Source organism: Scylla paramamosain, chromosome 27, assembly GCF_035594125.1.
Source record: "Scylla paramamosain isolate STU-SP2022 chromosome 27, ASM3559412v1, whole genome shotgun sequence".
Taxonomy (NCBI): Eukaryota; Metazoa; Arthropoda; class Malacostraca; order Decapoda; family Portunidae; genus Scylla; species Scylla paramamosain.
In genome coordinates, this window is record NC_087177.1 from 6,877,829 (window position 1) to 6,904,831 (window position 27,003).

Here is a 27,003-nt window from a genome sequence, read left to right on the forward strand (position 1 = left end):
TACATACATATATATATATATATATATATATATATATATATATATATATATATATATATATATATATATATATATATATATATATATATATATATATATATATATATATATATATATATATACACACACTATTACAGCCCTCTTACCCGCCTTGCCAACTACTAATCTCTCCAACTAAACATCGGGTTCGAATATCGTCTCGACCATACCGTGGCGGTATCATAAGGACGAAGCTTTGAAAACACGTCTCAACTCGCGTCTCGATCGAGCTACCGGGCTGACGACTGATTTCCACCTCCATACCTCTTCAGTCTCACTCGCTTCTTGCAATTGGAACCATCCTCCATCCTGCCGCCTGGCTTCCGTTACATCGACGTGAGTTAGAAGAAGACGTGACGAACACAAACACGAACACACACACACACACACACGTACACTCTTCATTACGTACACGCCTGAGCGTGTACGTAATGTATGTGTTGTATTTTGGGTATATATTCGTTTTCCTTGATTGCTTATTATTTGGTACATGTTACATTCACTCTGTTGCTTATTAACTTGTATATGTTTCGTCATCTTTGGTTTCCTTTATTGCTTATTAGATTGTGTGTGTTATGTTAACTGTACATACTTACTTAAAGCCAAGCGGGATCACTGTGTCCTTGGTAAGTTGCACGTGCCATGGCCGCTTCAGGTGGTGGATATTTAGTTTAATAATTATTGCAAGTTTTATTTCATACCCGTTCTTATGCTACAAGAAAGGGTACAGCACACCCCAACTCAACCAACTTCCATCCGTGCTAATATATATATATATATATATATATATATATATATATATATATATATATATATATATATATATATATATATATATATATATATATATATATATATATATATATACGAGTATATAATAGGGTACAGCACACCCCAACTTAACCAACTTCCATCCGTGCTTGTGTACCCTGCTTGTGTGTGTGTATATATATATATATATATATATATATATATATATATATATATATATACATATATATATATATATATATATATATATATATATATATATATATATACAGAGAACATACATACATATACATACAGAGAGAGAGAGAGAGAGAGAGAGAGAATAATAATGGTAGGAAATTCTGAAGACTCAAGGTCGTGAGCACAAGTTATTTCGTTGTATACATACAAGCAACATGATTGCTGATGTAAGAGAAAACGAAAAAGTATTTTTCCTCTTCGGCGTCAGACACTTCAGACACTTCGCGTGTGATAAATTACATCGACTCTTTCATGGCCACTGATTTTAGTTACATGCTTATGTCATTCATAGCAATTCTGTGGAAAAGACAAGTGTGGCAATGGCGAGACCAAGTAGGAAAATGATAAAGGCGCCCTGTGTGTGGTTGATGGTGAGGGCCGGTAAACCATCCTCGTGAATCTCCCTTGATTCTGGCTGCCCTTGGGAATCAGCACTCTGGCGCTGCCGTTGTCTCCTCTGACTCCTGAGCTGCGTCTCCCTCATCAGATCCGCAGTCCACTTATCGTAGAGGCCGGCCTGACGATGATTCACTATTTGTACATAACTGTCAATTTATACTTAGTGTGGATTGATTGATTATTGTATATTCGATTTTCGGTGTGAAATCATTCGATAGACCCACCTCCAAGATGGCCACGATCAACCAGTTCAGCTGAGCCTTGTAGGGCGCGTCGTGCGGGATTGGCCAGCCGCAGGGCGTGGAAAATACGGAACCACGACTAACGTACAGACGGGTGCTGCCGTCCGCCTCCGTGAATTCGTCCAGAATTTTATAACGAATGTATTTTTTTGGATCCAAATGGCCGGCGCTGTAAATACAATCACACAGATGAACAACACACGCAAAAGCACAAAAAGGCTTTAGTTTGTGTACGAATGCTTGTGACACTTTCATAATAATGTTGAACTTGCTTTCGACCTGTCATTCTTTTTGGACAGGCAACTTCGGTGACATTTTTTTTTCTTTTCTTTTCTTCACTAGTTTTGTTGCCCTTTCCCAGAGCTCCTCTTACATAAAAAACAAATGTCAAAATCATCTGCAAGAACTAGGCTGTCATGCAAACGCACTCTTGGTTGTAAGCATAACTTAACAGGTAATGGCACAGCGTCGTGATCCTTGACTGGACAAGGTCTATTCATTGGACTGTGGTGATGATGATAAACATTGTTTGTTATAAGGTACGGTGTTCAACACCTGTGTAAAGCACAAATCTGATTTAAATTCATTACTTACTTCCTTACCAATGCCCTCTTAAGACCCTCGATCAGTGAAATCCCGGTCTTCATAAGGCCGCCGAGGGTTCGCAACAGTGGAGAATCAGATTGACAATAGAACTTCTGATGTTCGGCGCCGTAAGTAGGCATGGTTACCCTGCAAATAAATAATAATGCAAATGAAAGATCTACTTTTACATAAAAATATTTCCGTCAGATTATATCCTCCTTAATAAACAAGAACAAAAATAAGCACCTTTCGTATTATGACTCAAATCTAACCAGATAAATTAAAGGAACATTTAGGAGTATGTTACGTTCATTGCACTCTAGGACAGGTTTAGCCACAAGTGACATTAAAGCGGGAAAAGTCGCTTCATGGAGGTCTTATTTCCAAAGGAATTGCATGTGTCCGTATTATGTAGCGTCCAACAAGCAAGACTTCTGGGATTAATTTTGAATATCCCTCCGATCCTGCTTTCGCATCTAGATTTGCATGCAGGAAGTGATTGTCTCCTCTGTTGTTCTGTAATTACTCAGTCTACCGCACTACTCTTCTCTATTTATGCATTTTTTATTTCATGTTTAAGCTAGATTATAGTTATTACTGATTTTTTTTTTTTTTCCTTAGCTATTAAACCCCGGGTTTCTCACTTTCGGCTGGCAACTGGTGCCTGCAGTTCATGTTCAGATGATACATTAAACCTTGCTTACCTGTTTCAAGTATTGATCATTGCATTGCAGAAAGTCAGAATTACATCGCTTATTCCTTCTGTGTATTACAGATGCTTATCATTCACACACTACTACATGCGGGCGCCGTGTCATTTTCTGTTCTTGCCGTCGTCTTTTTAATATGATTAACTAACACCGGGTTTTCTGTCGTCCAGGCTGTTATTGTATGTGCCCCCGTCGGCTTTGTGAATAGAGCATTTACCCTTCGCCATGACGATATCTGCTTGTCTGCCATCCAGACCGAATATAGAGGTTGTATTTGTATTTGGAGTCTTTTTGAGTAACTGATATAAACTGCGACAATCTTTCACAGTGACGACTGTAAGTGAAGATAGGTTTGAACACATCGATTCTTTAAGAAAGCACATTTGCATTTATATCTTGTTACGTATCCTGTTATCCACGTTCCCCTCCAAACTTTCTTAGTCATGCTAGCTTAGTCTTAACTCTAAGATATTCATTGTTATTCAGAAAGGGTGAGTGGTTGGAACAGACAACAGCCATGGATAATATTTCTGTCTGAACACCCCGCAAAACTGACGGAATGTAGAAGGACTGACCCTATTAATCTTTTGTCAAAGTAGCAGAACTTTTTATTAATATACATTAAGATTATTTTTTTCAGTTCTAATGTATTAAGAATACTTTCCTCAAGATGATCTGAACTATATAATATCATACCATTACTATGACTGGAAAAGATTCAAAGTTCTTATTATATGCAAAATTACTGAGATGCGTTATCCTTTCGTGTGCATCAAACCTTAAATGTAATTAAGGATGAATTTCGTCTCGAAATTGAAGTATAATACATTTATGAGCATATATTACATGTCAACATGGTCGACGATTTCCTTGAGTGTCTCTGGGCGCGGTGGATACTTGGGAAGGGTGAGAGAGGCAGTCAGGTTGCCGCGGTAGGCCAGCCCGAGAATAAGGGCGAAAACCAGCCAGGCAGCCACCAGAACCTTGCTAGAGGAGGTGTTTGAAAGGCGATGAGGAAGATTTTGACCAAGCAGCATCCCCACCATGTCCTGGAACACCGCCCCCACACCCACGTTTCTTCTTTGGAATATACGATGTCCTGCACGAATGACCTGTGGAATATACGATGTTTTTTTTATATTTATGAAATCATTCAAAGATGTCTTGGTTTCTTAATGTATAGTAAACAAATATTATATAAGATTTTTACCTGCCACAAAAGGAACGGAAAGAAGACGGCATGTCCAATCACTGCTATCCACACTCCAGTAGACAGGGGATAGTAAACACTCTTCCATCGAGGCTCCAGATCAGGCTTAGCCATGCCAAATGACAAGTAGGCATTTTCATGGACGTAGGTAAATTCAAATTTCTCTAATCGCTCAAGAAGCATCACATATATAATGGGCGCCACCAATGAAACTCTCGTCTGTACCAGGTATGTCACCTTGAAAGACAAATTGATCATTAGTAGTACATATTACAGTGCAACTTAGCGAATTTTCCTCAAATCTTATCCAACATAGCTTTCTTTTACGGTGCAGTGTCTTAGGTTGCCCACGTCATCTTCGTTTTCTTATGAGTACGTACATGCCATTTTCACACTTTTGATAGCTGTTATACTTCATTACATGTTCATCGAAATTCAGTGAAGGTCAGTAATTGAGCGTAACAAACATAAAATTACAACATCAAACATAACATAACATTGTCTACCAGTCCTTGTCTCTGTCTCACATATTTGTCTACTGTCAATTTGCGATGTATGACTCCTAGAAACATGTATATTGAACACACACACACACACACACACACACACACACACACACACACACACACACACACACACACACTAAAACGCGATCAGGGTAGGGACAGATGGTCATCCAGTGTCTAATATGCTTCCGCTATTAGATCAGTGGGATAGGGAACAGTTGCTTTAGAGCAGAAGTTCAAAGTACAATGTGACTTTGGCGAGTCCTCACGTCTACCTGAATAAATGGCCATTGCAGCATGTTAGCAATGCTGCAATGCCCGTCACCAAAACAACCAGGGAAGTTTCACCTACAACACGCACACCTCTGACACTTGTTTTTCTCCTCTCGTCTTTTGTTTCTCTACCCAAAATCATTTTTAGCCATATTGGCATGGGCAACAAAATTAGAAGAAAAAAGACCGACTGAGGTGCCAGTTCCCAAACAGTCAGAAACGATCGTCAAAAATTGGAAGATGTGTCTTAAACCTTCCTCTTGAAAGTGTTCAAGTCATAGGAATGAAGAAATAGAGAAGAAGACTGGGAGTTCCAGAGTTTAGCAGGAAAGGGATTGAATTATTGAGAATACTGGTTAACTCTTGCATTAGAGAGGCATGCAGTTAATAAGATCAGAAGAACAATTAACGTGAAAATATCACTAAAGGATAGCAAGGGGTGCAACATTGCGGCGATGAGGGAGAGGCTGAAGACAGTCAGTTAAAGGAGAGGAATTGATAACAAGAAAAGCTCTTGATTCCACACTGTTTGGAAGAGCGGTACGAGTGAAGTGAGAGAGGGTAAATCCAGTCCCGTAGCGCGTATCCAGCCGCCTGGTGGCTACGTGCTGGCTGCTCCTTTGTCAAGTTTTTCACCCGGGATAATACAGTGTGCAGTAGCTGTTAATCATCTCCGTCCTCTTGTAATTCCGCTGTCCCTTGTTTACTGCTCACGTGGGTCCACACGTGGCAGCAGATCAGAAGTTAGTTATGTGGCTTCCCTGAGTGAGCTGTTTAATTCTTAAAGGATTGAACGTTTATGAAAAGTCGTGGAAAATTGTTGGGTTCGATCATTAGCTTAGAAATGGATAGGACAAGGAGTTTGGTTTAAAAGATCATTAATGAATAATAGCAAGAGTGAGTGATAGAACAGAACCCTGAGGAACACCACTGTTAATAGACGTAGGAGAACACTGACCGTCTACCGCAGCAGCAATAGAATGGTCAGAAAGTGAACTTTAGATGAAGTTACAGAGAATGATAAGAGCCGTATGAGGGTATTTCGGAAATCAGAGCCTTTCCCCAGACAGGGTCTTCGAGGCTGGCGTAGGGGTCGCCACTATAACTTTTAAATTTTGGGTGAAGAGTGTGCATTAAGTTCATGTAGACTTGTGTGAAGGAAGAGTGTTGTCCTTAGAGGGCAGGCTGTGATTGCCCCCTTGTCTTGTGATCAGTGAGATCACAGCTGGGTCACTGGAAAGTTCACTGCACCCCTTGATCCAGTACGAAACCGGTCCAGTGTTTGAGATCTCACTGGTGGGAGGTTTACTCTATTAATGTCTTGGCAATACATTGGCAATATCTGATGCAATATGACAATACAATCTCTCTCTCTCTCTCTCTCTCTCTCTCTCTCTCTCTCTCTCTCTCTCTCTCTCTCTCTCTCTCTCTCTCTCTCTCTCTCTCTCTCTCTCTCTCTCTCTCTCTCTCTCTCTCTCTCTCATTACTCAAGACATTCAACAAAAGCAATATCTCGATGAATGTATCAGTTATCAAGTATCATTTGACAAATCCTAACACAGAGAAGAAAGAAAAAAATGAAGAATGGTATGCTTCAAGCCAAAATAGGCATTTTATACTCACTTCATCCCAGGTAGATGTCGGAAGAACCTGCAAAGTAAAGTTCAGAGTCGAAGCAATGGCCTGCATCATTTGGTAGTCAGAGCCGCGGTACACGGTTGTCCTGGAGCCATCATGGGCCAGCACCACCTCCTCGTCCCAGTAAGGCATGTAGGGACCGGACGTCACGTTCACTTTGGCGCCGTGGAAACTTTAGATTTTAAAAACAGTCAAGCGAAAAGAAGTCGTGTTAGAAGTTTTAGAGAATTCGCCTCTTTGTACCCAATTTATTTATTTTTAAGCAGTTTATTAAAGGTAAATATGAATGGAAAAAATAAAATAAAAGTATCTTATTTGATGATTCGGTCAGTTCTATGGAAAACAAACTTTTTAAATTTGTCTTCAAAGAAGGAGACGGAAGAGAGGTGTTTGAAGCCGCGACCTGGTGTCCAAAAGGCGATCTTGACCACTTGGGAGCCATCTGGGCTGTACGGCAAGTACGTGTACACGCCGCACCTGTACAAGTCATGCGACTGTAGTACATTGAGAACAGGAAACTGAATGAGACGTATTTTTTCTTCTCGAATTGTTTCAATATGGAAGTAGATACAATAACATATTTCAGCTCTAATCAGATTATATGCTAAGTGGAGAGATGCATCAACTGCAAACGAATCTGATACGTTCACAAAATTAGACAAGCCCTTATATCTTCACGAAATAATGAGCATCCTATTTTTTCTTATAGTTCTTCCTCGTTTCTGTTGAATACAGTGATCCACGTTCAATGCAGTAAATATGGGAGAAAACCTAATAATTCAATTTCAAACTTCGCTGGGTATCAAGAGGAAGTTTACGTCTGCTGACTGTAAAGCATGACAATTAAAAAGTGTAAATACGTATATAGTGAAGCCTTTATTACTCACTTCCACTGTTTCATGCTTTCTCTCAATCTCAAGTCCTCCGATCTGCTGACTATGTTAATCGCTCTTGGCAGTTTCATTATTAGTAGGTCAAAGGACTTTAGGTCGAAGAAAAACTTTTAGCTGGAGGTGAGTGTGGTACGTTATTCGGCTTTTGACCACGAACACCGACACTGACACTTTTTCCTCAGCCGCAAATCTTATGCAGCGCAGGAACTTTATTTTTAGCCTAACAACATAAAGAATATGTACGTAGTCATCGCCATACAATGTCACCTCATTGATTTTGTTGATTTTGCGGAATGTTTCACTTTGGGAACTACGTAAAAACGGTTTGGAATGGCAGGGATTTCGAAATTGTCTATCTACAGTCAATGCAGAGGTAGATGCGTTATGGGATAGAGAACATTTTTCTATGTAAAATAAGTTGGGTTTTTAATCAGTTCTGGGCGTATTTTCATTTTCCTTACTTGTGTAGAACGGCGACCATCTTTCACATTTATTGTATTTTAGGTCTATTTGCTAAATAACTATGAATTGATTTTATTTTGTAGTAATATTTTTTATTAACATTTGGGTGATATTTGATTCATTTTCCGTTGCGATAAGACGAAATTTGAAGTCATCTTTTCAGTAGCACTCGTCAATCCGCGTTTGATGCTACTTCACATTATCATTTCAGCTTCCTGCGCATGTAGAAAATACATTAATGTACAGTGGAGATTAATACAGAAAAAAAGTACAAAACGACAGTTTATAAGTACCAAGGCTGCTCAGCATCGTCCTCCATGTTGAGGAAGACTGTGTTCATCATGGAGAAAGTCCAGTGGGCAGGCAGAAGGGTCCGGAGCTGCGGAATTGTCAGGCGACTCACCACTACCAGCTTGGTGGCCCACACCAGCAGCCGGCCCTTCAGAGACCACTCGGCGAAGGCGACGAGGAAGTCAGGATCGAGACTCACCACCACCACCATCGTGCACCACGACAATTGGCGCACCTGCTGACGGAGGACACGCTGGCTGACTCTGGCAACAGTGCAACTTTGCAAACAATAATACAGCGCTGCAGCAGTGTGATAAGCACTTGTCCTCCCAACCCTGAGTACAATATCAAACTTGCGTTCTCTGCCACTCTATGAAAAGCATTCACCCCTAAGTAAGGTTAACTTTGGGTGCGTGTTGCGCGTAGTCGGTGTTGTATTCTGTGTTCGTTAAGAACACTTCTTCCGGGAACAAGGTTTTGAAAGATTCCTAGCTACTGAACGTCTTCGGACTTTTATGCGCACAATGAACTGTGTTAGAAAAAATTAAGTACTAAGGACTTATCACACGAAAACAGGCATGAGTTATGGAGATGGTCTGTATGTATGCGCGCCTCCCTGCCCTATGCCACATGTATCTCGATATAGGACCTACAATGTATTGCTGTCAGAACATGTCACGGTGGTTTGTAGCTGCTTCAAAATCTTCTTAGTAATGATTTATAGGCAGTGATTCCCACATACAATAGTTTATCAATACTTTCATTCTCTCCTTTTTGACTGTTGCTTTTACCGTTATTCCATCATCCAGTCTGAATACTAAATACCAACCCTTTCTCTATAGCGTCTCCAGCTCCTCCTGCACACACAACCACCAATCAGCCATGTTCCATCCTTCCCTATCACCTCATTTTCCACCTCCAACACTCGCGCACACACACACACACACACTTAGGCTCCCTCATAACTAAATCATCCATAAAAGAAATTACATGAGTTGAGTTGGTATTCGTAATTAAGAGTTTAAATGTGGGAAGAGTACAGACTTCCCTTGTTACTCCAAGCAGCCCCCTACCTTTGCCTACGGCCTTACAGTTATCCCAAAGGTTATGAGTGTAAATGAAGATGACAGCACGTTTCGCCTATGTCATTTCATTCATACAGCTCCTCAGATTTCAATGAAATGTGTTTGACTAAGCGGTAAAGTTGCTTACCTTACGTGCCAGAGGGATCATCTTGGACAGAGAGTTAGACATGCTGGCATTTCCGTAGTCTAAAATTGCTTTAAATGTTACCGACGCTTGCCACTGGTCTCCACGAGACCAGTAAACATCCTGTAAACAATGTCAGCTTAATTTTGGGTGTTATTATTTATTATTATTTTGGGTTTGGGTTTGTTATTATTTTGGGTGTTAATATATTATATTAACCGCTCTTGAGCACTTAACAATTTCGATCGCTAGGTTAAGATTCCTGCTTCCCCCTCCGTTCAGATTAGATAATATTGGTTGTAGTTGGGCGACACATGCACTATGGTTTTCGTCTTCACATAAGAATTTGCTTACTCTTATTATGCACTATATTAAAAGATTTTTGTGTGTCTGTACGAAAATCAGCATTTCAGGAATCCCAAGGTTGTTGGAAGACTGATCAGTAGCAATCGTCCATTAGTTACAAGGCATATTGGTGTTACACTGCTCCGTTCATTTCGTCATAAAGGTATCGTGAGTTTTCTCTTGCAATCTTTATTCACAAGAATCTCTAATTTATTTGTCACTCAAGCCAAATGTACAGAAAAAGCCAAATAGTTTAAATCAGTCCATGACAAATTATATCTTCAATTGGCACAACAAAAAATTTGACGTATAGTTAAGCTGCAGGTTTAGTAGAGTTTTGCAGAATTATTGTCGGATAGAATTTCTCCAGTAACAACTTTGTTTGGCAACTTCTGTTAATTTTCCTTAATACATTGAAAACTAGATTTTTTGTTTTTGTTTTAAAATATAAAAGGAACAAAGGAAGCTACCTTCCAACAGTGACGAACAAAATACTTGCCAGTATAATTCTCTTGGATTATAATTTTCAGCTGATTGACGTCTGTGTGACATATTAGGATTCCTGAAACACAGTTCCTTTTATACATACCGAATGAAATACCAAATATAATGTGTAATTAGAAGAAAAAAGTTATTAATGAAGAAAAAAGTTATTAATGAAGATGAGACAGACCGTGCATACTTTTCTTTGCGTCAGACAAGTAATGTCTCATGAAAATATCTCATCGTGTTCTAGATAAACCTAGAGAATAGATAGAGAATGTTATCTTGGTGATATGTCCCTGAACTCTGTCTTGCAGTAATGGATGTTTCACCAAACTTATTGCCAAAGGAGACAGTTGAGTACCGGGACACAGTGTGTTAACGTTATAGTATGAGAATCATGTAACTCCCACTTTTAAGGTGCCAGAAGCGAAGCCGTTACTGTCCGTGATAGCGATGACGGTGCAAGTAGCGTCTGTTTGGTTCTTCACCACCACCTCACCACCAGCAGGCACTAGGTGCTGACCCACGCCTGTCCATTTTGAGAAATGTAACGTCAGTGCCTTAACGCATTGAAAACCAGAGAATGGTCTGCAATGTCCTATGTATTCAAACTCCGCTTAGACCTTACCTCCGGATCTTGGGCGGCCTGCTACAATCACAAAGCAGGTCACCAACACCAATCTTCCGGCCATGTTTTGCTCGGCTGCCGCAGCTGCTACCATTGAGTTAGACACAAGAGTCGTGGCTGCTGCTTTTTGCTGTATTTATAAACTACCTCCCAGAGGCTACTTCAAACCAGGAGCACGTGTGATTGGTCAGCATGTGCTGGGCATATTGATTATTCTACTGTCCATGCACGGTGCGCAAGGGACACTTACAAAAAGTTTATATGATTCACTCTTTGTACCATATATATATATATATATATATATATATATATATATATATATATATATATATATATATATATATATATATATATATATATATATATATATATATATATATATATATATATATATATATATAATAACACTATTAATTGTATAGTCAAGATTTTGCCTCAACACACGAAATGAATGTCGATCCTTTTAGGACATGCTCGCAGGAAGTCATTACATACACTTAGGTGTGGCATCACAGAAGGAAGGAAAGCGGTCAATCCAACCAGTCGTTTATGTTCATTAGCTGAGTAGCTGAGTGTATTGATTGTGACTCCGCACCATTACTGATCACACAACACCCATCACTTAAGAACTTTGAGGGGTTAAAATATTGAAATAAAACTTCCTAAATTGAGATTATCTGAAACTTGCTTGGTCTTCAAGTTTGGAAATCTTATACCACATTGATACTAGCAAATAGCTATTTAGCACAATAGTTCTTTTATTATTGTAATTATAGTTACTGTTGTAATTATCATTATTATTATTATTATTATTATTATTATTATTATAATTATTACTATTATTGTTATCATGTTACTGTCAGCCAGTCTCTTATCAATGAAAGGCCGTAAAGATGTAGACCTACAGACCTAGAAAAATATAAAACGGGATTAGATCATTTTTATTGTTGGATTTTGAATTCTGCTTTTTAGAACGCCTCTATCGACAAGACTTCGAACTCCTCGGTGTTACGAATCACGACACAGTTGTTTTACGGTACACGAGCACACGAGGACACACGAGCATGGGGGAACTGTTACTGGGCGATGTTCTCCCCGGCCTTGGCGTTCTCGTTTCGTCTTTTAAAATGTGCATCTAATAGACTCTGCAACGATGCCATAATCATTATTCATGTGTGAACTGATTGATTTTCGTATCTGTAAACTCGGTACTTTGCAAAGTCATTCTGTTACGCGTTTTTCAACAAAGCGAAAAATCGCAGATCCATAAGTGAAAAGCGGCCTGTATCATTAGTGGGCAGGATGATGAGGACACCATTTTGTGGGACACCTTCATTATTTATGTTGTAACTTGAGGGAGTACTTGTAACTTACCTCATATATTACATATCATAAAGAAATTAATGATCATTGCAAAGTGAATTACATTTTATTTCGCGCTTGCTCTTGCACACGCTGTATAACTAATGTGAATATGTTTTGTGAAAACATGTGTAGTGATACACGAAAGGGAACAAACACAACAAGCCAACTTATCTGCTAATATAATATGATTAAACTTCTAAAGACACCTCCAAGTTTTGTTGAAATATAGAAATAGGACAATTTTTATTTTTGGAAAATTTTCAAGTTATTGCATCATAACGAGACTTGAACAGTTCTTATAACAGATTAAAGAAAAGAATTAAAATAAACAAAAAAAAATAACATGTAGTAATTCAATGCCACAAATTCATCCAGTCACTCCAAGTGACATACTGAATACTATAAATTCCCTACTGTTTTGCTGACGTTGCTGTTCACTTTTTCTCAGTTAATCTTCAGGTTAGAGTACATTACTAGTGTACAATGAATAAAGTGTGCTTAGCCTCGTCATAGTGGCGGGTATATTCTTTTTTAGTCTTTCTTTATCAGTATTGCCAACTTTCCTTTTTTATTTTTATTTTTACTTTTTTATTTCCCATGTAGATAAAGTGATACAAGCCCATGGCTCTGCTGTTGTTTCCAATCCTACACTATTTCTCTAGTTAGTTTCCAGCCTCCTTTTGAAGGACGTACGTCGCATGTTACACAGGTATATTTCTGGACGTTTTCAAGATTTTCTCTAAGTCGAAAATAGAAAATGAGCTGCACTGCATAATCTCGTTGATTCTACCCATTGAAATCAGTGATACATTATCCTAGTGACATCAACATAGTTTGTTTATAATATGATTATGGTCGCATGCTTTATATTGTAGATATAGTTCGTAGTGTGTGTGTGTGTGTGTGTGTGTGTGTGTGTGTGTGTGTGTACACACACACTGCAAACAATACAATATCACGTGACACTTAGAATTAAACACGCGTAACAGGCACAGTTTTCTGTTCAAGAAAACTTTATCTCTGTGACAAAGGTGAGGCCTGAGAGGATTAAGCCCAATAGGAGGAGGATGAAGGCACCCTGGGTGTGGGTGATGGTGAGGCTCTGGGAGGATTTCTTCGCTGCCGAGTCTTCCTGTTGGTCGCCCTGCTGTGGTTCTTGCTTCCGCCGTTGGCGCTCCAGTTTTGTCTTGGCCAGCATGTCAGACGTCCACTTTTCGTACAGCCCCGCCTGTAGAGTATTCACAACGTATATTCCTAAAAATATCGTATTCCTAAAAATATGGAGAACCAAGTTTTAAATGGCATAGGCATGGTTTAGGTGTAAATGACTTGATGCCACGTAGCCTTTTATTGGTAATTACACCAATACTGTTTTCATGTACTACTGCTTGTCAGTAAAAAAAAAAAAAAAAATGGTCGTTATAAGATATAGTAATGTTCCATAACCTGTAAAAAATATAATTAAATCACTCTTATCGTCGAGGTGCATCCGGCAGACCTCCATGACTCGCCTGGCCGCTTCCTGACTATCATGCTAGCCAAAATTTTCATCTCAAGTCTAACAGAAGCCTCAAAGTGCATACGTGTATACGTATTTTCTTCTTTCAGAATAACACGCTGTTTCACTTATAACAATATCCGCCGGTTTGCCTACACCCTACACATAAAGTACATGTACTGTATACTAACCTCCACGACGGCCATAATCGAATTATCAAGCTGTTCTGTGTAGGGCGCATCATGGGGGATGGGCCAGCCCGAGGGACCAGGGAAAACGGTCTCGCGCCCCACATACAGGCGGGAGGTTCCGTCCTCGTCCCCGAACTTGTCCGCAATCTGGTACTCTAGGTACCTTCTGCCGCTCACATGAGCTTCCCTGACGTAAAGATAGAGAAAGCTGTATTTGGCAGCACTAATTAAATAAAACTATCACATCTCGTAGTAACAGCTCATTGCCTAAACGTTGTTTTGTGTAGAAAATTGAGAAAGTAAAACCAGCATTTTTTTCTTGTATTGTTTAAGTTAGTGTGAATGTTGAACAGGCTATTTTTTTTATAGTGACGTTATTGATAGACAGGTAACAAATGCATACATGTATTCATATATTAATGTTAATATACATGACTATCAACGGTTGCAGACACATACGTACAAGGTAGAGGCGAAGCTATGAGTATTTAATTATGACTACTCAGTCAAATCCTTGGGTGGTAAACGGCAGATTACTTATACTGGATGAAGCTCAACTGGTAAAGATGTGTTAATATTTTTTTTTTTTTTTCAGCTTGAGATGTTCGTCATCGAGATGCTGCGCCCTAAAACCAGTGACCCTTCACTCCGCAGAGGATGCACGATCAGTTGTTTCGTTCTTGATATAGCTAGTAACGCCATAACCAACCAAACAGGATGTAATTGTACTTGAAATAAGGTAAGTTGTGTGTGCGTATTCTTATAAGAATATTTGGGATGATGATGAGTTCACCTCAAAACCCATAATTTTTTTTTCTACCACTTCAGGATTATGTACACTGTCTAATTCTACATATGACCATAATATGTAGGCATGTAAGCAAATTCATATGTAAATGCAGAAGATTCCTCTAGTCTCACTTGGCCCGCAGTGCTTGCTGCAGCCCCTCCACCACGTTCGGGCCTAACTCCATCAGATTCCCTAGAGCGGTGAATAGAGGAGAGTTTGACCTTCTGAAATACTTGAGGTGCGACTCTCCATAAGCCGGCATTGTCACCCTGAGAACCAAAGAGGGGTGGCATTAAGTACAAAGCAATGACTTTCATCATAAAGAAGGCCATGTTTGCCTCAGGATGCCGCACCGAACTCCAAGCATTCTGGGCATTTATGCTCAATAAGAAATATAAAAATAGTACTAGTAAGATCTTCCGAAAATGTCAGTTTTCATATATATATATATATATATATATATATATATATATATATATATATATATATATATATATATATATATATATATATATATATATATATATATATATATATATATATATATATATATATATACTGTTTGAAGATCCACACTCATTTAATATCCAGATTCTCTCTCTCTCTCTCTCTCTCTCTCTCTCTCTCTCTCTCTCTCTCTCTCTCTCTCTCTCTCTCTCTCTCTCTCTCTCTCTCTCGTCTGGTTGTACTTGTCCACAGTTTCCACGAGTTCCTTCAGGGTTTCTGGGCGGGAGGGGTACTTAGGCAAGGTGAGATGTGCTGTCAGATTCCCTTTGTAGACCGACCCAAACACGATAACGAAAACCAACCAAGCGGCCAACAGGATTCGGCTGGAAGTGTACCAGGACACCTCATATGGGAGACTTTGGCCTAAAATTAAGCCGGCCATGTCCTGGAACACTCTTCCGAAACTCCTAAGTTTATCTCCATGGATTGCTTGTTGCACGTAGTTAACCTGTATGGGGAAAATCTTTATTGCAATTGACTTTAACTTTAAGATTCATGTAACTGTGCACTGAAAAAGTTTACTTGTATTGTATTCATGATATTTACCGAGATGTGAATGACTGGAACGAAGAAAACGGTGGCCAGCACAATGAGCCACACGTGATGAGCCAGTGGATAGTACAGACTCTGCCATCGAGGCTTCTGTGCAGGTTTTGCCATGGCAAAGGACAGAAAAGAGAATTCATAGGTAAAGGAGAAATCGTACTTCTCCGCTCTCACAGTCATCTTGTTGTGATAAATGGGACACATCAGCGATATGCGTTCCTCTACCAGTCTCGTTGCCTGTGGGTTAGAGAAAGTGTGTATCATGGAGTCTTGATATTCAGCCTCAGTGTTGGTTTGTTTAAGACGATTCACACGCTCTTCCCCGGCCGCTCACCTCAGCCCAGGTGTCGCAAGGCACGATCCTGATGGAAAAGTTGAGCGTGGCAGCCACAGTTAGTAGGAGCTCATAGTCGGTTCCTTCGTGTACAGGGACGGACGAACCCTCGGGAGTCTCAGTGCCCCAGTACGGCATGAACGGCATTGGGGTCACGTTCACCATTGCTCCGTGGAAACTGAAGTTCAGTATTCAAAATTACATTGAGAACAAAAAGTTTAAGTGATCCAGTGATGCATGAGTACATCTGATGTAAAGTATCACGTTATTATTATTTTCTTCAAACACACATTTATTTGCCTCAGTTTTCTATCATCTCAGTGCTTCACTAACACAATACCCAGTGAATGGTTTATTCTGGGTCACATCGTCGAGCTCAGTCATCAAGTCAGATCACCGCTGTCCTAATACACCAGAACGGAACGAATGTGTCATTTACAAAATCAACATTCAAGCTGGCTAAAGTCTCTCTCTCTCTCTCTCTCTCTCTCTCTCTCTCTCTCTCTCTCTCTCTCTCTCTCTCTCTCTCTCTCTCTCTCTCTCTCTCTCTCTCTCTCTCTCTCCTATATTATTCCATGCAGCTTCATGTTGCCTGAATAGCTTACTTCATAAACTTCTCGTTGGAAGGAAGCAGATTATGGTACTTGTACAAGCCTTCCTCCAGCGTCCAGGCGTTCACCTTCTTTATTTTGCCACCACCCGGGCTGTAGGGTAGGTATGTGTACCAGACACACCTGGCGAATTAAAGATTATAGACTTCACTTCCATTTTCATGCATTTTTTTTTTTTTCTTAACATGTCAATGTTAACAGAATATGGAAATTAAATTTACCTATTATCTATTATAGAAGCACTTGATTAGATGAAATTATAAGAAAAGATAACATGAAAACAGCAATATACGTTATATCAGAAGACTCCTTCTCAATGTTGAGAAAAACTGTGTTCATCATGGAGAAAGTCCAGTGGGCGGGCAGAAGGGCCTGCAACTGCGGAAGAGATAGGCGGGTCACCACCACCAGTCTGGTGGACCACACCAGCAGCCGGCCCTTCAAAGACCACTCAGCGAAGGCGATAAGCAATTCTGGGTCCTGACTCGCCACCACCACCATCGAGCACCGCGTCACCTGACGCACCTGCTGACAGAGGACATTATCTGAGATTAATATGGGGATATAAAAGGAACTTAAGGGACACAGTCAATAAATCACCCACCCATCACTCCACCACCAGTGTGAGCCACTTAATCACCTCACCAGCACTGTGAGAGCTGCCTGACCGTCTAATTACAGCACTACTCCATTCAATATATCAGTGGGAGTCGCGTTCATTCATTCTACCCACCTTACGAGCCAAAGGAACGCTTTGAGAAAGGCGCTGGGTTACATTATGGACTTGACCAGCTTGTGACATTTTCAGTATCGTCGTGCCCTGCAGCTGCCGCCAGCTTTCCGTCAACTCCTGCCGAACACATCATTAGTTGTAAAAAAATGTGTGTAATTCGTTGCCGACAAGTAGGAAGTTTTACAGTCTTCTAAAGAATTGTATCACAGAACAGACTAACACACATCACCTTATATAAAACCAAGGATAAATTGGAGTCATCTGAGACGAAGATAATAGAGCATGGTGAGTTTGTCAGTGAGGAGACCAGCACCCCTGCAGTCCCGACGCCCACTGCTTCGCTCAAATCTAGGAATCAGAGGAAAAAAAAAAAGAAAACATTCAACACATGACCAGCTGCCAATGATACATTAGAAAATTCTTGGCTGAAAGGTTCATGCGACTTACCTCGCTGTTTCGCCAAGTTTGCGGCAACCATGTGGCAGCTCATAAGCAATAAGGCTACTCTGATCTCCATTTGCGACAGCGAGCACAACTGAAATATTTGTAAATGGTCAAAGATGTGTATTCCAATACGAGACTCTTGTATGTAATCGAATACAATGACGTAGAATTCTAATGTGTGTATCCTATGAGTATTATAATGTGCGACTCAGATCAAAGAGCAAGGAGGTTTTTTCTTACAGAGAGAAGAAACGAAACAACGCTTTCCGTCTGTCTACCTTTCCTCGACTGAAACGCCACATATCTTTAAGATGGCCAAATTAATGAAAATAAACGTATACTTTTCCTTTCTAAGAGAATCAAGTCGACCACAGATCCAATCCCGTCTGCTGTCACTACAGTACTGTGCTGACCTCCCTCACCTCCCTGCGAATACCTGCACGTCAGCTGTCGATATGGAGGAATTATGCAGGGATTGTTTTACCATATCAATTGATATCTTAACAGACTAATATTCCGGACGTCTTACTTCATAGGCTATGACTGAAATCAGTCTTCGAAAACCATGGACACTCGCAAAAACATGGCTTGCTCACGAATAATCCAGGATGATTTGAGGTGAGCATAAGGTTAATCTTGAGTAGCCCACAAACATTAATGTATTCCATATCAGTATCAGTGTTTAGTGGGCAGGTTTGCACATTGAATATCAAGAATTCCGCACGTTTGTATTTCTCTTTTGCATTATAATCATATTGTATATTTAGATATGTAGATTTTTGCTGATGTACATGTACAACTAGAATACGTAATTTAATGTAAACATTGTGTGCACAAATTACATCAACTCATTGCTCAGAATACTGTCAAATTTACAAATATAGACCCTTAGTTCGAGCGGTATGTGTGTATGTGTGTGAGTAATTAATCAGCCATGTATCGATCACGTCCTGAGCAGTTGATACCTTCCTGGGTATGGTTGAGACCTCACACAAACATTATAAATACTTATCGCTGTCGAATTGCAGGCGAGGACGTTCTTCACTGATTTAGGGAACTTTGTGAATGCGTGAATGCTCTTGCTGTTTTTCTTATGTAAAAATTATTTTGTGAATTTTTTATAAAGCTTGTTATGGTCAATAAACTGTCTACCTGTCTATTTATCTGTGTGTGCGTGCGTGTGCGCGCGCGCGAGCGCGCTCTGTAATTACACCACGAAGAAAGTGGTTGGCAAACATTGTCGTGGTCATGTCTTGAATTGTGTATTGTTTATATTGTAACATAATTGCATTCATAATTCAAGTTAACGGTCAGGATACAATTGGAAGAGTCTTGCTTTGGCGATTGCGGTTCAGGTTATGCCCAAACACATCATAAAGCACATGCTGATATTTAAGTAACAATTCATGCATGAAAAGTAAACCTTTACAGGACCTGGTTATGTATGAAGACATCATAAAAGGATCAAGATGGTAGACCATAACACCGTTTTCGATTCGTGAGCGAATCACGCCTTACTCTTGTAGGATTTGATTACCTGTGTGATGAATTGTATGAATTCTCCAGTCTACTTGGCTTTAAATTGTTTATTCATAACTCCAGTCTGCTACATTTTTGCGCTACTTTTGCGGATAGAGCAATACCATACCAACACGTTAACCCATATTGGAAGCGCTTGAGGAGAAAATTATTATGTTCCTACAAAACTTTGTTTGGCTTGTATCATATTTCATCAATAACCTGCTTTCACCATCGTAATTACGAGACTTCTTTTGAAGGATGAAATTATAATCTGTCACTACAGATCATGTAATTGCAACAAATGGCAGTGGTGATTTCAGAGTCATAGTTTCTCTTTTGGTTTCGTTTTTACAGTTGTACACTCACTAATAATTATTCCAGTCAGACAAAATGGCGTTTCGTGTTGCTAAATTTCAGGCAAGTAAGGTAAATATGTATCGTACATGCCTCATGTACCTCAAGCAAGGTCACAATGAGGTAAAGGATGTGCCGGTCCACATTTCACCTCTACAGGTTTAGTGAAGAAATATCATTTTAAAGGAATCATGGTAATAATGTCACAAATCACGCTGAAGAATCGGTACTCAATGACTCCGGTCATAATCCCTCAAATCATTTAAAAGAGAAGAAATTTTGTAAGCCAGTATGCCTTGGCTCATTTAATTTTGTATAAATAGTTGCTATGTTGCTCACCGTGAAAAATGCAACTGGCATGAAAATCCGACCAAGAAATATGGGAATCCAGGCAGTCTCAGAGAGCGAGTAGTAGGCGGCCCTCCATCGAGCTTGCAGTCTCGCCGGTGCCACGCTGAAATCTATCGACATGTTCAGAAGGAAGTCATGTTGTTTGCTTCGATGAGGCATCATCATGTGAAATATGGACGCCATGAGGGATACTCTGGCCATCACACGCGTTACCTGCATGTACGGGATGGCATTATTGTAAATGTTGATGGTACGCATAGTAAAATTAATAGAATTGCAACTTTTTTTGTTTGTTTGTTTTAATTGTGAAAGACCACTGGTATGTTTCAGGCATTAATCAACGAAATCCCAAAGTAAGATGAAAAAGAAAAAAATAGTAATGAAAGCAAAATGATCACAATTATTTCACCCATGTTAAAATTGATCCTATCGATCAGATTGAAGAATCTGAGCAGATTACAGTGTAATTCCCACCTTGGCCCAGGAGGGAGTGGGCACCACGCTGACAGCGAAATTGAGAGCGGCAGCAGCTGCCATAGAAGTGTAGCAGTCGATGCCAAAGAACTTTCTGATGTTGTAAGAATCTTGTTCTTCCCAGGATGGTGTAAATATTAGGGAAGTCATGCTCACGCGGGCACCGTGGAAACTGAAGCAAAAGTTTAACTAATATATATATATATATATATATATATATATATATATATATATATATATATATATATATATATATATATATATATATATATATATATATATATATATATATATATATATATATATATATATATATATATATATATATATATATATATATATATATTATTAATTATTTATTTATTATTAATTATTTATTTATTGGGGAGGCAATCTATTGGGGAAGGAATCTACAATTGTACCATTTTTCACAAGCATTTGATATTATTCATATTCTGATCTTGTAGAAACGTTCTTCATGTTTAAGAAAAAATCGCGCTTATCATGGAGGAGGTCCAATGGTCAGGTTCCTAAGGTGTAGAAAAGTCCACCCGGGTCACAATCACTTACCTGGTTGTCGTCACCAACAAGCAGCCCTTGAGAGACCACTCGGCGAAAGCAGTAAGGAAGGCCACGTCGTGACGTACCACCATCGCCACCATCGCCATCATGCACGATGATAACTGACGCACCTGCTGACAAAAGGCGCATAAGGTGACTCAGACACACCGAGTACCTTCACTAAAAGTTACAGAGCGCCGCAGGAGCGAGAACAACTTACAGACCCTGCGACCAAGATGAGAGGCAAAACTGTGACAGCAAGCTTAGCATTACATGGTTTCTTTAGCACATTCTCTTTACTCGTAGAAATGTCTTATTTTCAGTATCAAGTTTGAAAATGACTCTCCCTTATGATGTTAACTCTAGGATCAGTAAGGAGAATAAGATTATTCAATAAAATATACGAAAATAGAGATTATTTTCAGTATCAAGTTTGAAAATGACTCTCCCTTATGATGTTAACTCTAGGATCAGTAAGGAGAATAAGATTATTCAATAAAATATACGAAAATAGAGAAAACATTTTTGGCGTTGACCGTCACAATTAACGAAATATGTATGAGAGACAATCTCCTGCCTACATAAAAGCTCGAGGAGGAAACGGTAAACACCTGCCACCAGGTCACTCTCAGGGAGGTACATGGAGGGTCTGGGGGGTATTGCATACCTGCTGCCGCCCCCACTCGTTCCCCGTGTCCCTTCTGCTTGTTTCCTTTCGTTTCTCAGTAGCAGAATGCATCTGCAGCTTTGGTCATGGTCTTGAGCTAACTAACCTGGTGAACAAGCCTTCAACTTTGCTATTCTACATGACATTATGCAATTAGTGCAGCACCCCCTGCGTATTTCTGACCTCCCTGGAGATGCGCTCAATATTTGCGCCCTTTTCCCCACCTCTACTCCTTTAACTGTGCTCTCCACTGCGCTCCTCCAATCATAATTCCGCATCCTCCGTATCCTGTCTAATCGCTTCAATACCGCTTCCGGACCAACTAAGCGGGAGGTGCTTCCGGCACTACAAGTCTACTATACTAAATGAAGTATCTGAGACGGTACTACTCAGATTTACCCTTCAATAACTATTACATCAGTTTTCACACCACCGCCACGACCACTCTTCTCGTGCAACCACCAATAGAAAGGTTACCTACCCGACGTGCCAGAGGAACCAGGTGGGAGAGGCAGTGCGTGATGTTAGTGTTTCGGTGGTGCGCCTTCTCTAGGAACATCGCCTCGCCACCCCTCTGCTGCCGTGGCTCCCGTGCCTCCTGTGGCACAATAATATTTTTGGTTGGAAAATAGCCTCAGCTTCACAGTGACACTATCCTATCCAGCTTGATGTTTTCTATTGTTAACATTGGACATCCGGATAGCAAAATCAGCTGATGTGGACCGATTAGAGAATTGTAACTTATCGTCCATATTCTCTTAGATTTATTGTGCTTTCAAGATTTTTATTTTTATTTCGATTAACAAAATGCAGCCAGTACTGGAAAAGAATTGTTTCATTTCTGCATCAAAATATTAAATCTGTTCGATGATGAATTGAAAGTACGCACCTTGAATATGATAGAAGATTGTGCATAACAGTTGTCCGTTGTGAAGGTATCGGAGCAGCAGTGTTCGCCTGTGGCCTCCAGTAAATTTACCATCGGGGCACCACCAAGGAATGGAAGCTTCTTCGCATCTGAAAAATTTATACATTTTTTTGCCTTGTATTTTATTAATATTATTTATGATTTTCTGCAAGCCAAATACATACCATTACGTTTGCAATTATCACAGGAATGTAGCATGTCCAGCATTCATAACGTAAACAATCATCACAGTAAGGCAGATGCATATTAATTTACAACGGCAAGTGCAATGAATTCTTATCCAATCTTGCCATACTTTCCTCAATTTTGGGAGTCACAATGGTACGCTTGCTGTATTTTCGATATTTCATTATTTTTTTTTTGTATTTACATTTTTTTTTCAATAGTCCCTTTCGCACCATGTGATGAAAACTATCGTAGAGTCATGAGCGAAACTCAATATTTACCAATAGTCATGACAATGGAACAAATTTCATCTCCCTGTCCACGATGAGCGGAAACTATTGGATCCTGAACATAAAAACACAAAGCTAGCTGACTTACACAAGGCAGCTCCTGACCTGTTAAAACTTATATATATATATGCCATTCTCGTCCGTAAATTTTATCCAACCTTCTCTTAAAACTATCGAACGTGTGCGCATCTACTATGATCGTACTAAGTATGTTTCACTCGTCCACAGCCATCTTTATAGGCTAAATTTTCCCTATCTCATCTTTTTAAATCTCAATGTGTTTATTTTTTAACCATTCGTCTTAGTTCCAACTTGTTACTTAACTAAAAGAACCTGGTTTATATAAAATATTTTGTTGAATCCTTGAATCCATTTAAATACTTCTGCCATGCTATCACACGCATAACGCCTTTCCAGTGAGTGCAGTTCAGATATTTTAACGTATCCTAATAACGTATGTTTATCAGTCATCTTTCTTTACACAGATTCTAGCCCATCTACGTTTACCTTATAATAAAGAGACCAGAAATGTACAGCATAATCAAAGTGCGTCCTAACCAAAGCTCAGTATAACCATAGAATCATATCTGCTGTTTTATTACTTCCACATTTCTGTTAATAAAACGAAGTACTCTTGATTGTTATGCTGGAAACACTAACGCGCAGGTATCTAGGCCGGAGACCGAGGGATAATACACTGAATCAACTAATGAGTCAAATTTATTCCTAAGGGATGAACATTATGGTCAGATGAACTCGCCTTTCGTCCTGAAGCGGCAAACCACGGACGTAAGGAAGGTCAGCAGCACCACTCTTACTAACATCTCGATCCTCAAGGGTTTCAGCCACCACCATTGATGAAGACCTGGTGAGAGAAAACAATCCCACATCAGGAAGCGCTCACTGGCGTGCTGACTAAAGTGAAAACAGAGGCTTTTATTTTTCGCTGTTTATTAACTGGTGGTTTGAAATAAAAAATGCTTCAGGAAAAACATTATTCTTCATGGTCGTCTGTTTATCTCTTATTAGCATTAGTTTGGGATTGGCTGTTTTCGTTTCATATGGAAAAGTTTTGAGTATAACGCATACTCTCTCTCTCTCTCTCTCTCTCTCTCTCTCTCTCTCTCTCTCTCTCTCTCTCTCTCTCTCTCTCTCTCTCTCTCTCTCTCTCTCTCTCTCTCTCTCTCTCTCTAAGAATTTAAAATACTGTACGTAACATTTATTACCAGGTCGTGTGCATGCTTCTCTTTCCATGCAAGTTAACAGGGTGAGCTTTCTAACGGTTAATATTTTGTAGTAAAAGTATGGAAAATGCTCAAACGTGAATTTCAAAGATACAAATACCATGGACTGGACTTTTATCTCCCTTGTAACCGAAATGTTACCAACCCATTCTTATATTCTTAAAGAGAAACAGAATTCATGTCGACAACCTACAGCGTCGAGTTTACTAAAGAAAGTAAGCGCAAGACAAATAAATAAATAAATTGTGATAGTTTATTCGTGTCACATGTCATCATGCCTTATGAGTATTTCTGAATGTAGTAGTCATTTCATCAAGACTCATTCATGCATGAAAAAGACACAAGATACTGAGATGGACCGACAAAAGCTGTACATCGGAGAGTGAGGGTTGCAGCACACCTCTGCAAGGAGGAAGACTTACTGCTCAAGTTGTCTCGCCGTTCTCGGTCGAGAGTTGACTGGTACTCGCTGGTCTGGCTGAGGGCTGCATGCATGTCCACTGGTTTTATATCACAACATACTATTTGCGTGAATGGCTGAGGCCAGCAATTAGCAGCTACGGAGGATGCGCGAAACTTGAAGACAAAGCACTTCTAGATATTGATTTTAAACAAACATTATTATCATTATTATTATTATCATCATTATTATTAATATTATTATCATTTATTATTATTATTATCTCGGTGATATTTGTGCCTACTCAAATAAAAAGCGATCATGTCTCCAGTGCCCAGCGCTGACAGTAACATGAATGTGTTTATGTAAACAATTATATCGTTTCAACAAGATTTTTTGAATGGTTAATACTTCCTTGTTATTATTGTTGTTGGTGTTGTTGATGCTGATGTTAATGTTGATATGTTCTTATTGAGATAAGGTGGTTGAAAATACCTTAAATCTGAAAAATAAAACAAAATAAAACAAAGTAAAAAATAAATAAAAAGGAAGAAAATAGGGGAAGTGGCAAGAATTTGAGTGGAGTCGGTTACCCCGCCGAAGAGGGAAAGGAGGCAGGAGGTGCGGCTTCCAGATCAACCTACAACCTAGCCTACGGCAACTTCTGTGACTATACAACACGGTTTGATATATTTTACAAACAGTGCAATGAACAGAGCAAAGGTGATTTTTTTTTTAACAGATCCTGTTTACTAAACACCGGGAAGCATTGCAACAAGCCTATATGTATTACAAGACACCATGTGGAAGAAATTGCACAACTTTATATAGAACGTTCATTATTCGTGCAACATTTCGTAAGCTATCATTAAGAAATACGATGTATGAATGGGCTTTGGATCACCTCTCTCCTCAGAGGCGATGGGTGTTCATGATTGTATCGAAGAGGCTGGTCTAGATCTTTAAGAGTGAATGATTGAGGGTTAAGTTTTTGTGCCCCTTACCATGAGGGATCTGTGTATTATCCTTTGTCTCTGTGGAAATACACCTTTATTGTCTAGAGGCGTACCGTACATCGTGCATAGAAACGTCCCTGCACAGACCAATATCCTCGCTTCCTGAAAGACATTTCCAATGCAACTGAGACAGTTTTATCATCACATTATGGAAATCGGTCATCCTTATTCCTTTCCCCAAGTTGTTACTGGTATATGGATAACCATCCGATAAAGGAGAAATGCCTATACAAAATTTTGACATATAAGCTCCCCGCCAAACACAAGAGCTGCCAGGATGAGTCCCAGTAGGAGTAGCATGAAGGCACCCTGCATGTGGTCCATGGAGAGTGACAACGTCATCTCTCTTGACCGTGTCGGTTCCTGTTCTGCATCTTCTTGCTGCTTCCGCAGTTGTATGCGTTTTTCTTGCCGTACCTTAAAAAGGAGATCGGACGCCCACTTTTCATACAGACCACCCTGTGGAATAAGTTTTTGGAAGTTAACAAGAGACAACGACATATATGTGAGTGCAGAACGCATGGATGTTTCATTATGTATCGATTGCAGCTAACACTAACCAAAGCACTATGAACACCGTGAATATAGAGGTCTTATCCTTCAGTATTCATGTTTTCAACGTTTAACAGAAATTCACGGTTCTTTTGAGTTGCCAGTCCTGGATATGATGCCAACTTTGGGGATGAAAACTTAAAGTCCCACGTGAAGTACTTGATTATTTGCGTTGAAAAGAAAGATTTTAAACATCCCAACTCTATCAAAAGCTACTAAAACATTATACTGGATGACGCTGAGCATGTCTGTAGATTCATAACATCTCAGACTGTATTCTTCTTGCTCCATAACCACAGACCATCAGGCATCACACTGTTTTGTTTTAACGTGTTTTATGCAACTTCTTTGCAAAAAAGGTGCCTACTGTTATAATATTATCATAACAGTACATTATTAGGTTCAGAATTATAAGTAAAATACTTAGTGTTATCTTAGTGTAAGTAAGGCTTATAGAATTTTAACTGTATTCACAGAATTTGGGTCTCGTTATTACAGAATGCTACTATGCATCTGATATGACAGGTCATAGAA

At 39.5% G+C, this 27,003-nt stretch overlaps 1 protein-coding gene and 1 long non-coding RNA gene across 2 annotated transcripts; one reads left to right on the forward strand and one right to left on the reverse strand.

The window, feature by feature from the left end:
• Positions 1 to 279: 279 nt before the first annotated feature.
• LOC135114100 (uncharacterized) lies at positions 280 to 25,200 on the forward strand. The gene is made up of 3 exons (XR_010275218.1): positions 280 to 375; positions 14,577 to 14,720; positions 23,989 to 25,200. It is a non-coding gene; the product is annotated as an uncharacterized LOC135114100 (long non-coding RNA).
• On the reverse strand, positions 12,224 to 15,136 carry LOC135114098 (uncharacterized). Its single transcript, XM_064029798.1, has 3 exons — positions 14,903 to 15,136; positions 13,982 to 14,168; positions 12,224 to 13,520 (listed from the first exon to the last, which is right to left on the reverse strand). The coding sequence occupies exons 1-3, from the start codon at positions 15,031 to 15,033 to the stop codon at positions 13,296 to 13,298; spliced, it is 543 nt and encodes a 180-aa protein (XP_063885868.1). The 5' UTR covers positions 15,034 to 15,136; the 3' UTR covers positions 12,224 to 13,295.
• Positions 25,201 to 27,003: the final 1,803 nt, after the last annotated feature.

Bases quoted from the DNA above. Each gene is read 5' to 3' on its own strand.
- LOC135114098 (XM_064029798.1), bottom strand. From the start codon at position 15,033: ATGCCGGCTTATGGAGAGTCGCACCTCAAGTATTTCAGAAGGTCAAAC. The intron at 14,169-14,902 runs GTGAGACTAGAG...TCTTTACGTCAG, and splicing joins CAGCAAGCACTGCGGGCCAA to GGAAGCTCATGTGAGCGGCA. The intron at 13,521-13,981 runs GTTAGTATACAG...AATACTCTACAG, and splicing joins CGATTATGGCCGTCGTGGAG to GCGGGGCTGTACGAAAAGTG.